This window comes from Verticillium alfalfae, genomic scaffold, assembly GCF_000150825.1.
Source record: "Verticillium alfalfae VaMs.102 supercont1.7 genomic scaffold, whole genome shotgun sequence".
In the NCBI taxonomy this organism is placed as follows: Eukaryota; Fungi; Ascomycota; class Sordariomycetes; order Glomerellales; family Plectosphaerellaceae; genus Verticillium; species Verticillium alfalfae.
The window spans coordinates 1,754,436-1,765,721 of NW_003315032.1; the positions used below are offsets into that span (position 1 = coordinate 1,754,436).

The window sequence follows — 11,286 nt, forward strand, 5'->3', positions numbered from 1 at the left end:
GGGTCAGGCGTGGAAGCTGAAGATTGTGGTTTGCAGTGCGGGGAGTTTTGTTTAGGAGCGGTGAAGTGGGGTGTATGGCAGGTTGTGAATGGACTGAACGCTTGTCGAGTAGCTGTTGCGTATGAAAGCAGGAAAGATGCTTGTATAGTTGTTTCCGAGAAAAAGAGCAGGAGAGAAAATGGGTGTCGTGGGCGAGACGGGGGGAGGAGGGGCGCTTTTCGAGGTTGAGGTAGTTGGTTTGCGTTGCCCCAGGCGTGTCGGGCAGGGTCGCGAGTGTGTTGGTGTGTCTAGTAGCAGGCGCGTGCGCAGAATACGATGTCGTCCTTTTTGGCGGACTCCAAGCAGTGAAGGCCTGGCTGGAACTTTTCTTCGAAAACTGAGGGTTGTTGAATGTCTCGATGTGCTGGTGGACTGGAGGAGACGCCGTACCCCGGATGGGAGCGGGGAGGACGCCTCCCGCCAGTGGGAGTTCACAGCTCAGCGACGGCGGACATGGTTTTCGAGAAAAGTTCTGTGTTTGGTATGTTCTGTTAAGGGGGGTAGAATGTTGTTGATTATTGACTTGGGGGTCTGGTCTGTGAAATTTTGAGAATTGCCTACGGGAAAGAGAGGAAGGAAGGAGGAGACGACGTTCGACTTTGACGCCGAAACTTTTTCCAGGACCCGGTGGGGGTGCGATGGTCCGTGCATTCGAGTGCGATTTCGAACGAGTGAACAGACAAGCAAGCAAGCAAGGGCACCGTAGGGGTGGATGATGCTGCGGCTCCAGTGAGCTTGATGGCGGTACAGTGGCTTGGGTTGGATGGGTTCACTGCCAGATGGCATTTTGGAGGTGGCTCTTTGGCGCTAGGATGTGGTGGGGCAGGGCAGGGGAGGAGCGTCACCGCTACTTGCCGTGGGGCGGGGTGCGTCGTGGACGTCTCATTGGGTGGAAAGGGATGGGGAATGGATTTTTCCCTGCAGCAGATTCGCTGTTCTCACTTTTTTTTTTCTCTGTCGCGCTCGCTGTCCTGCAGAGTGGCACGGGCTCATTCGTACAACGATTTCGAGTGGAGGCAATGTATTGCAACGCTGGCACATTTCAAGGTGCACTATATACCTATGCAGATGGACTTGATTAGGAGACGGCATTGGGCCCCGACGTGTCTCTTTCTGTCGATGAATCTCTTGCACTTCGTCCCGCTTACTACTTACTGCTCAGCACATAGAAGGAGGCACACCTTGAGGCTCTAGCTGGCTGACCCCTCGGGATCGCATCTACATGTACATATGACGTACTGGCAGGGGCCGTGACCCAGATTGTGAATGGCATGGTTGGCATGGATCACAGGATCGAGGCTACGATGACGGTCAAGAGGTGGTCTGTGGGCTCATTGCCTGTATTCTACATCATGCAAAATTTCAGGCATTTACATTTGATTGTGCATATGTGACACGAGATAGCTTGGAGGAGCTGAAGTGTCAACCTCATCTTCGGCCAGGAGTCATAATTAGTACTGAAATCGGCTTGGTGGCGGCTTTGCCATTGGTGCTGGTTTCTGAGTCACGACAGCCAGTGAGCTGTCTCCCTCCACCCACCTTCCATCGTTGGTTGGGGTGGGTAGACTCGAGCGACTCTCATGACCCTATGGTTCTATTGTCTCTAATAAACCTAGCAGACTCTGAAACGTTCATTTAAACTTGAGATGGAAAGTGTTCTTGACCGCGAGAATGGAAGATTTTGCACTGCAGCTTAGGGTCGGGGTTTGTAGCGGATCGCATGGTCTAAACGCCGCTTACAATGTGGAGGCGTTGACCGGCATCGGAGACGTCCGTCGCTCGCTCAGGCCTTCTGTCGAACGCGGGATTATGAATTGAGAGGCGAGAACAGATTAACAGATGGGTCGATTGTACGCTCAAGGACTAGATAGACTACACGAGAAGACGAGAAGCGATGTCACGATGCCAGACGATGTAATCAACCGTTGGCGATCTCCTCTTCCTCATCTTCCCACTCGCCGTTCTCCTCGGCCTTCTCGTTGACCTGCATCTCGCCATCACCCTCGAGGCCCTCGCTATCAAACTCGTAGTCATCATAATCTTCCATGTCCTCGTCTTCGTCCTCGTCCTCGTCATCACCCCTGGCCCCGCCATTGGCCTTCTTAGCCGCCTTCTTGCTCTCAATATTGGCCTTTTGCTCCTTGCGCCGGGCCTCTTTGTCGGCTTTCCTCTTCTCCCAACGCTGATCAAGCTCCTGCTCCTCAGCGCGGCTCTTTTGCACGTATTCATGCCACATTGGCTTGCCAGAGCACAGTCCCTCCTCCACCTTGGTCAGTCGCAGGCGCATCCTGGGCCCGAGCTCAACAAGCTTAACGGCACGGCGCTCGACGCCCTCGTCGTTGTCTTCTTGGTCCTCGAAATCGTCGGCCGCGGTCGCCGCCGTCGCCGGCTTGGGCTTGCCGGTAGAAAGTTTCTTGGGGTTCCGTTCGAGAACCTCAATCTCGGCGTCTGTGTCGACTTCGCTACCGCTCGTGCCGCCGTCCGTCATGTAGCCGTTGCCGTGATCGCCGCCAATCATGTAATCAGCAATGTCCTCGAGCTTGCCGAGATTGGGCACGCCGCCCTTCTGACGGGGACCGCCCGTCTTGCCGGCCACGAGCTTCTCGGCGGCATTGAGACGCTTCAGCGGCTTGGACAGACCAGTAGCGCGCGTTGTGATGGCGTAGTGACGGAAATTAAGAATGAAGCAACCCTCATTCTCCGGGTCGATCTCTCGGTTCAATAGGAGGACACGACGGATGGTTTTAAGGGAGGTCGACTGCGGGTTGATGGGGGGGAAAAGGGACTGGAAGACGGTCGTGGCAAGGGACTCGAGGTGCTTGGGAACGGCCGACTTAGAGGTGGCGTTGGGGGCGGAGAAGTTGTTCATGACGAGCTGGCTCAGTTAGCTGGGGTGTGCTGGTGGTGCTCCAGGGCAGAGGAGATGAAAGACTCACCAGAGGCGGTGTGACGGCGTCATTGCCAAAGCCTTTGGGATGCCTCTGCGCGCGCTGAACATCCTTGCAGAGGGAGTACTTTTCGACGCGAAAGTGCATTGTCGGGCCGCGCGGCGTAAGGCCGATGCGCAGGTTGGTGTTGCCGCTCTCTGACCTTGAAAAGAGGAGGAAATGGGTGACGCCAAGGGGTCCAGCCATGACGATGTAGTCCTTGAGCTTGTTGGAGCGGCGCTCTTTGAGGCGCGACGCGGTTCCAGGCTCCATGACCTTGCGGACGTCGGCTGCCAACTGGGAGACGCTGGAGCCAACCTCACCGGCACCGATACGGATGACCATGGACTTGGGGTCGCTGATGGTAGCATGACCCGGCGCGGCTGTCTCGGGGTTGTTGGCGCCCAGATGGGTCTTCTTCTTGGTACGGCGACGCGCCATTGTGAGGATTGGCGTGTCGTCAGGCGATCAAATTCGTGTAGGGTGGTCAACAGACGAGCTGTCTGCGGTGAACCCTTTTGCAAGGCTGGTCGAAGGAGAAAGGCGACGGGTCAGAGTTGCAAAAAACTTTCGAGGGGCCTGTTCCGATAAGGACCCATAAAATGCTTTATCGGAAGCTCTTTGCAGGGTTCCCCCATTCATGACCCTTGGAGCCCCGCTGAAAATATTCTAGAGTGCCTTCTAACATTGATCTGCTTGTCGCCTTGGACAACTTTTTGCTTCCCTGCTGGTCATGAGACTTGTTAGGATATAACCACCCAACATGACCGACGCTCACTCACAGAAGCGGCGAAAAATCAAGCACGGCGCGGCTGCTGCTGTTAAGCCTGCTGCTGCCATTTCCAAGCCCGCGCCGACAAAAGAACAATCGCCCGAGCCCGCCCCGCCTGCCTCAACGACTGACGAGGCGGCGGCGAACCAAGATGACGCACCAGTAGCCAAGAAGAGCTTCGCGGACCTGGTACGCTCTGACTGATTAGAAGAACGATCAATCGCAGCTTGCTAATTCTGGGCCCAGGGTGTCGTCGAATCTCTCGTCGAAGCCACCGAAGCTCTCGGCTACAAGCACCCGACCCCCATCCAGGAGAAGAGCATCCCTCTCGCTCTCGCCGGCCGCGATGTCATTGGCCTCGCGGAGACAGGTTCGGGAAAGACGGCTGCTTTCGCACTGCCTGTACTACAAGCCCTTCTCGAAAAGCCGTCCGGCCTCTTCGCCGTTGTCATGGCCCCGACTCGCGAGCTGGCGGCCCAGATTGCGCAGACCTTCGAGGCCCTCGGCTCCCTGATCAACCTGCGATGCGCCGTCATCGTCGGTGGTCTGGACATGGTGCAGCAGGCCATCGCGCTGGGAAAGAAACCTCATGTTGTCGTTGCGACGCCGGTATGCATCTCTTGGCCGGGTGATCTCTCTCGTTCGTTTCCCATGCTAACGTGACTCAGGGTCGATTGCTGGATCATCTCGAGAAGACTAAGGGGTTTTCTCTTCGTACGTCTTTCTGTTCTGAGCTGCAAAGAACTGTCTGACATGCGATGCAGGTTCGCTCAAGTATCTCGTACTCGATGAAGCGGATCGTGTAGGTTCAATCCCTCTCTACGACCGCCGTCCCCGAATGCTCACTCGTATTCTCAGTTGCTCGACATGGACTTTGGCCCCTCAATCGATAAGATTCTTAAGTTCATTCCTCGTAGGTGGTGTTTTCTCCAGCGGTGGTACCTTGTGACTGACCGTAGCTCAGGCGAACGCCACACTTACCTGTTCTCCGCGACAATGAGCTCCAAGGTTGAGTCTCTCCAGCGTGCCAGTCTGAAGGATCCTGCCCGTGTCTCGGTTCAGTCCAATGGATATCAGGTCGTTTCGACGCTGCTGCAGAACTTTCTTTTTATCCCACATGCGCTGAAGGATGTCTACTGCGTTCATCTCATCAACTCCTTCATCGGGCAGACCACGATTGTCTTCCTCCGTACAGTATGTGCTTGGCCTGTTGCTCAAGGTGGAACCCCCGCTAATGACTACAAGGTTCACGACACACAGCGCCTTGCAATCCTTCTTCGAACCCTAGGATTCTCCGCTCTTCCCCTACATGGCCAGCTGTCTCAATCTGCTCGTCTTGGAGCCCTAAACAAGTTCCGCGCTGGCTCTCGCGACATCCTTGTCGCTACTGATGTCGCCGCTCGTGGTCTCGATATTCCCAATGTTGATGTCGTCATCAACTACGACCTTCCTCAGGATAGTAAAACTTATATTCATCGTGTCGGTCGTACCGCTCGTGCTGGCAAGTCGGGTCGCGCGCTCAGTCTCGTCACGCAGTACGATCTCGAGATTTGGCTTCGCATTGAGGCGTCCATGGGGAAGAAGCTTGACGAGTTTCCTACGGAGAAGGAAGAAGTCATGGTGTTCCAGGCACGCGTCGAGGAGGCACAGAGGCACGCGAGGATTGAGATGAAGCACCTAATGGAGAACCGCGGCAAGAAGGGAGCCGTTCTGAAGGGCAAATTTGTTGGTGATTCGAAAAGGAGGCACGATGGCATGGATGCCGACGAGGGCTGAGGGGGGGGGGAATAGGGGCTTTTACGGCCTGACTTGGCGTTAGGAGACGGTGTTCGTTGTTTCCTCGATCAAATGATTCGAAGGAAACGATATGAAGGTCGAACTTTCACATGCTATTTATCTCCGCATCGAACAGTCAGCCTTTCAGGATCAATCTTGGTTGCGAAATAATGCCTGATACTAAAGAGGCAGCTATAGTAATTCATTCCTTTCATGACCGCGATCACCATGATTGTCATGACGAAGGCGCCTGCTCTTTTAGCTCGTCGACTCAACAACAAATACCTGGGAAAAGAATAGGTACGGATTGTACCGTAGGCTGGTACGGGGGCTTTGCTCCAGTGAACAATTTCTGGTCGCTGTGGAAGGCCAATAAGCTATCCGATTTCCTTTTTGCCGCTCGGGCAGACCTACAGGGGTTGTGTGGGCAAAACTCAGCAATCACCGACGAAGGATTCGATGGCGCCGCTCTAGAACAGACGGGTTTGGGCCCCTTTTCATTAGCTACGCCGTTATTGCCGGTCTCGCCCATAGTCAGCTTTAAATCCCAGACTTAACCGATGATTGAAATGGTAGCAGATTCAGTCGACTTCCTTCTTTAAATTCCTGATCTTCATTCAGATCGTTTGCCACTCGTTCGCGGCTTTCATAATCGCATCTGCGCTGTCACTTCTACGTTCTTTTCACGACACTCATTCAACATGGTTGCTTCTTACACCAAGCTGGCCATCGCCCTGACTGCAGCTTCAAATGTTGTAGCATTCACCTCGATTAGGATCGCGCCTACTGTCGAGGCAGGCAAGGAGGTCGAGGTCTCCATCGTTAACGACCTCGCGGACTCGGACTCTTTCGACGCTGGCTTCGAGAAGTTCCGTGTCTACCTCGCCACAACGCCTCCTGGCTGGGGCACCGGTCCGGCCTGTCACCTCGTCAACGCTACGGCCATCGACGAAACGAGCGTGAAGGTGACAATACCGCCATCTGTCGTTCCCGATGGCAGCGACGTCATGATCTCCGTCATGGAGTTCAATGAAGACCCGAGTCTCGACGGTCCGTCTGGCTTCCAGTACAGCAACGAATTTACTCTCAACGGTGGCAAAGGCGAATGGAGCAAGCCTGAGCTGGAAGGATTCAACGTCGGTGACTCGGACACCATTCCCTGCGAGGCATATGCTTGCGCCAGGGATTGCATGGTCCAGTTTTATCCCGACAATAAGGAGGACGAGTCCGCATACAGGAAGACATACGAGTGCACTGCCGAGTGCCCTGGCGTTGACTACCCTGCATGGGACTCTCTCCCTGGTGCTGATGAGGTGCCTTCGGAAGATGACGGCGATGATGAGGGTGATGACGATGATGAGACGGCTTCGATCTCAGCTGCGCCGTCTTCCATCAAAACTTCTGCTGCTACCTCGGGAACGGCAACTCCCAGCTCCGGGGCGGCTACGACGATTCTCACCACAACGGGAGCCGATGAGGCGAGCGCGCCGACAGAGACACCTAGCGCCGCCGGACGTCACACGGCGTCTCTCATGCTGCTGGCTGGAATCATTGGAATGTGCTGTCTTTTTTGATTAGCCCAGATTGGGACACCGCGCCATGTCGGGGTCATGCTTTGTGAGCGATTGGCACTCATGCCTTATGCAACAGACTGGCGGACCATGCATCACTCACCACTGTACTTCTTCCTAGTACATCGTTACAATCAGCAATGAGGCGTATGACAATTAGAGGCGCTTATCGCTAGGAAACTTGCAGTTCGCGTATCATCTAGCTCACAATTATCTCATCCTAATTTCCTTTGAGAGCTGAATCTACCTGACTTACCTTGCAGCACCCCCGGCTATCTCGAAAGAAGTCATGCAACAACATCGCTCATACTCTGTCCTTCCGAACCTTGCCAGAAATCTACTTCATAGACCAGTAATCTTTTTTGATGGCCAGCACCAGTATGACTCCACGACTAACCTATCCATCATTCATGATTTCTGCGTGGAAAGCATTGGTCAGCACACCATCCATGCCCGCATTTGAGACAAACCGTCCATGGACTACCGCCTGACTGGCAATGGCAGCAGATCCAGATACAAGGGGGTCCGAATGGAAAACAAGCTGGGTATGTCGGAAGGCCTCTAGGTCGAGGTTCAGCCATATCGGGCAGGGGCGCACCAGTCAGACACGGCGGGAGGAATTCTTTTCTGGGGGACCTCGGGATTGCAGGAGCTGCCTCCAGAGGAGGTCGACTATCAGGGAGTGGATGTCGGCCATCCGGTCGCACACGTCGAGGCTGGACTACAGGTTGGGCAAACTGCCTGAGAGCCTTGTCTTCGGTGGCTTTTCGAAATTTGGTGATCTCCCAGAGAAGATTGCCCCTCTCTGTGCCAACGTCAGGGGCCGAAGGGGTGCAGTTGGCGCACCACAAATGCCCACAGAGCACGGCCACCTTGGGTTGAACGAAGGCGCTACAGGTGGGATTCAAAGCTTTGTTCATTCGGCGATTACACTGGCAACAGGTCCGAAGACCTTTCTTTTTCGTACAATCGTCACATTGTTCGTGTCCGCAGGGAAGTTTGACCGTGGCGCGGCACGTTGGGGGCTTTTCCATCGTGAAGTGCTGTGTGTTATAAGCACGTCGCTGGCATTGGCAGCATGTCCATTTCATTGCGGAGTAGGTGGGCATATTGGCGGAAGGAATTCGTCAGGGTAAAGTTTCAAGGTCGGTTTTTTCTTCTTGCTTGTGGACTGGCACGATATTTCTCTCGGGGTCTCTTGAGTTTTCCTTCATGAAGTGCATGAGCTTGCAAAGGGGAATGGAAACACATGGTAGATTGCCCAGTATTTAAGGCTTCCGTTCGTTGTGGATAGAGTGAATATCGTAATGCTTGTACCTTTAACAATTCTGCTGTTCCCCTCTCAGTCCCGGTGAATGGAATAGTCTGTTGCTCCCACGAGCACCACGTGCCGTGTTTGAAAACAACGGGACTGACCCTGATCAATTTCAGCACTCTCAACCCAACGCCGAACGAAGCAACAAAACCCTATTCTCAGCATGCACTTCTGCAGCTGCATGTCAAGAATTATGAAGCTGTTCCGTTATGTAGTGGGCTGGAAATCACTACGCTTGATGTAAATAAATTTCATGGCCAGCTATTTGTTTCCTTGTCCGTGACCCGGTCAACCACCGTTGAGAGTTGTCATACTGATGACTTCAGCACACCACAACTTATTCCGGTGACTTCTCAACCATTGTGCGATTATAATTACCGTGAGAATGTTGTTTGATAGGGCTCTCATGGTTCTTTGGCTTATTTCGCTGCCAGAAGAAAAGAAAAGGGGCGCTGTGCGGCAGCAACTGCCCAACATAATTTGCGATCGGACTAAACGGGAAAGAATGGAAGACATCCCTGAGCTACTATTCTGATTTCTTCGAGGAAATACACTCAAGCTAGCAATGACCAATCGATATGTTGTGTCCTTCCAGTATCCCGACTTCCTATGATCGTCATGCTGCTTCGTCTTCGATTTCCAAGTCTCCCACGCGGAACCTTTGTCCTTTCATATCTGCATAATCATTGTGATTGTGATAATTCTTCACTCTCTCTCTAACATATTGTAGACCTGTGACTGGCGCCTTGGCTTTGTAGTCATCCTCAATTAGACCCAGCCTCTTCAACAGTGGCGATGGTGCTGGTTTAATGTCGACGTCGTCTCCCGGGCGTACGAAGTAAAAAAGACCTTGGCGATGGAGATGCGCCTGATCTTCAGGCGGACGAATGACCCGATGTGTTGTTGATTTGAGGTATCCGGCAGACCAGAAGTCGAGCGTGTCGCCGACATTGCAAACTATGCCGTCATCAACAGGCGGCACATATCGCCATTCACCAGATGCGGTCTTGACTTGTAGGCCCGCAACGTCCTGACTCCATAAAAGTGTCAAAGAGCCAAAGTCAGTGTGGGCTCGCGACCAGGTGTTCTGAACACGGACATCATCTTCAAGGGGCCGAGGATGATAAGTCATGTACCGTAAGTGGTCTTCACTGGGCGATTCGTAAGCATGGCGGGAAGAGAAATAATCCTCGGGCAACTCAAGGATGATCGAAAAGAGAGTCAAGACCTTGCTGGCCAAGTCGAGAGACTTCTGAGTCTGGATGTCAATGGTGAACCTTAAACTTTTGTGGCAGAACTTACCCTCGAAAAGCTCTCAATCTCGGTTTTGAACGGATGGAAGAATGGGTGTAATGGTTCTTTAGCATATTTTGTAATGAACTTAGCTATGTTCACAGATTCGACATTGTCTAGGATGTCGGTTCCCATGATTGTCTTTTCGTGTGCAGCACGCCAACCAAAGTAGTTGCCTTGCGAAAAGTCACACCGGTATTGAGGTTGTCCTTTATCGACTGTTTCAAGGCCGAAAAAGTTCTTACCAATGTCGTATTGCCTTTGAACCTCCTCTGGGCTGAAGCCTGTGTTGATTAAGCTGAAGAATCCTGTTGAACGGACCTACTCTGTCAGTAACAACTCGAAGGAGATATGAAATGGCTGCTCACAGCGTCTCGCAGTTCCTCCGCGAGTTCTTGTTTGCCGCCAAGCAGGCCGAACTTCTGCAAATCGATGGTCTTGATATCAGCCCAGGGCAGTTCATTCTTTGTCTTTTCTGGTCGCTTCCATTCCGGAAGGGCAAGAGTACCATTTGAGTTGACAGGCGAGGACATATCGAGGAAATTTGCACAAGATGAGGAGTATGTAGAAGGGTTTAAAGGTTCGACTTGCAGTGCGCGTCTTCTTGGTCGAATATTATAATGTATCTTTTCAGCATCGGGCTCACCCCGCATGTTATAACACGACCCCGACCATGACGATGATGGCAAGCGGCAGCCCAGGTGAGCGGGATCGGCTGGGCACGCCATTCATCTCCAACATGACGATCGATTGCGGTTCCCCGCACCAGACAACCCTTTTCGACAGCACCTCAGAAAATACACCAAACCCTATATTCAAGACCAGGCACCTGAACTACGTATTTCAATGGACCGACTTGTAAGGCTTTGACAGTTTGAGGCTGGATAGATGGTCCACAGGGATGATTCTAATGCGAGAATTTCTTGCGAACTACGATTGGCTTCCACAGCGAGTGGCCTTCGAAGGTGCTTCTTAAATAAGGTGTTACACTGTGTATCCCACAAACACCACTTCGGCAGACAGTCGTTTTGGTGGACAGCACAGGGAGATCACCTTGCGCCCAACACTACCCAAGGAAAGAATCGCTTTGTAGTCCACGGTGAGTTGGAAACTGATTCTTTAGGTGGGGTCTCTGACAGCGGGATTGGAAGATGGTTTGATTGCCAAGACGAAGTTCCCAACATTGTTAACCACTGAGCAGCAATTATGACTGCTGTTAGCCAGGTTCTAGAAATGCAAATGGCCCCACTGTAAGTCGTCCCAACCAGTGTCGTAGTGGTGATGTCTCATCATTGAAAAGTCAGCGTAACTCCGACAACAAAGGTTGAACACCATGACTGTTTAACCATCTCCATCCCAATCCTTCTGATATATCTCAACTCCAGATATGTTTTCTGCTATCAGTACTTATCTTTACATATTTTCAGACCCAACAAAGCTGGATGACGATCGGAGACGACGTGGGCGTCAACGAGCTCTATACACCGTTAGCCGGTGTTTCTTCATTCACTGGCAACGGCAGGCCGCTATTGAGAGAAGCCCAACAAACGGTTGATAGGAAGCTGCTTTTATGGTAAGCTTTCGTGTATCTCA

General features: G+C 52.7%; 5 protein-coding genes across 5 annotated transcripts; 3 read left to right on the top strand and 2 right to left on the bottom strand.

Moving 5' to 3' along the window:
- Positions 1 to 1,957: 1,957 nt before the first annotated feature.
- VDBG_06393 (ribosome biogenesis protein SSF1) lies at positions 1,958 to 3,407 on the bottom strand (the record flags this gene model as incomplete). Its single annotated transcript, XM_003003904.1, has 2 exons — positions 1,958 to 2,914; positions 2,976 to 3,407. The coding sequence occupies 2 exons, from the start codon at positions 3,405 to 3,407 to the stop codon at positions 1,958 to 1,960; spliced, it is 1,389 nt and encodes a 462-aa protein (XP_003003950.1).
- A 322-nt stretch (positions 3,408 to 3,729) lies between these two features.
- Positions 3,730 to 5,514, top strand: VDBG_06394 (ATP-dependent rRNA helicase RRP3; the record flags this gene model as incomplete). The annotated part of the gene is made up of 7 exons (XM_003003905.1): positions 3,730 to 3,927; positions 3,985 to 4,347; positions 4,407 to 4,452; positions 4,503 to 4,540; positions 4,597 to 4,651; positions 4,703 to 4,932; positions 4,984 to 5,514. The coding sequence occupies 7 exons, from the start codon at positions 3,730 to 3,732 to the stop codon at positions 5,512 to 5,514; spliced, it is 1,461 nt and encodes a 486-aa protein (XP_003003951.1).
- A 701-nt stretch (positions 5,515 to 6,215) lies between these two features.
- On the top strand, positions 6,216 to 7,088 carry VDBG_06395 (conserved hypothetical protein; the record flags this gene model as incomplete). The annotated part of the gene is made up of 1 exon (XM_003003906.1): positions 6,216 to 7,088. The coding sequence occupies one exon, from the start codon at positions 6,216 to 6,218 to the stop codon at positions 7,086 to 7,088; it is 873 nt and encodes a 290-aa protein (XP_003003952.1).
- A 1,928-nt stretch (positions 7,089 to 9,016) lies between these two features.
- On the bottom strand, positions 9,017 to 10,226 carry VDBG_06396 (flavonol synthase; the record flags this gene model as incomplete). The annotated part of the gene is made up of 3 exons (XM_003003907.1): positions 9,017 to 9,652; positions 9,703 to 9,977; positions 10,031 to 10,226. 3 exons carry the CDS (start codon positions 10,224 to 10,226, stop codon positions 9,017 to 9,019), a joined length of 1,107 nt encoding a protein of 368 aa, XP_003003953.1.
- A 206-nt stretch (positions 10,227 to 10,432) lies between these two features.
- VDBG_06397 (predicted protein) lies at positions 10,433 to 11,270 on the top strand (the record flags this gene model as incomplete). Its single annotated transcript, XM_003003908.1, has 4 exons — positions 10,433 to 10,551; positions 10,713 to 10,792; positions 10,918 to 10,943; positions 11,121 to 11,270. The coding sequence occupies 4 exons, from the start codon at positions 10,433 to 10,435 to the stop codon at positions 11,268 to 11,270; spliced, it is 375 nt and encodes a 124-aa protein (XP_003003954.1).
- Between the last annotated feature and the right edge of the window lie 16 nt (positions 11,271 to 11,286).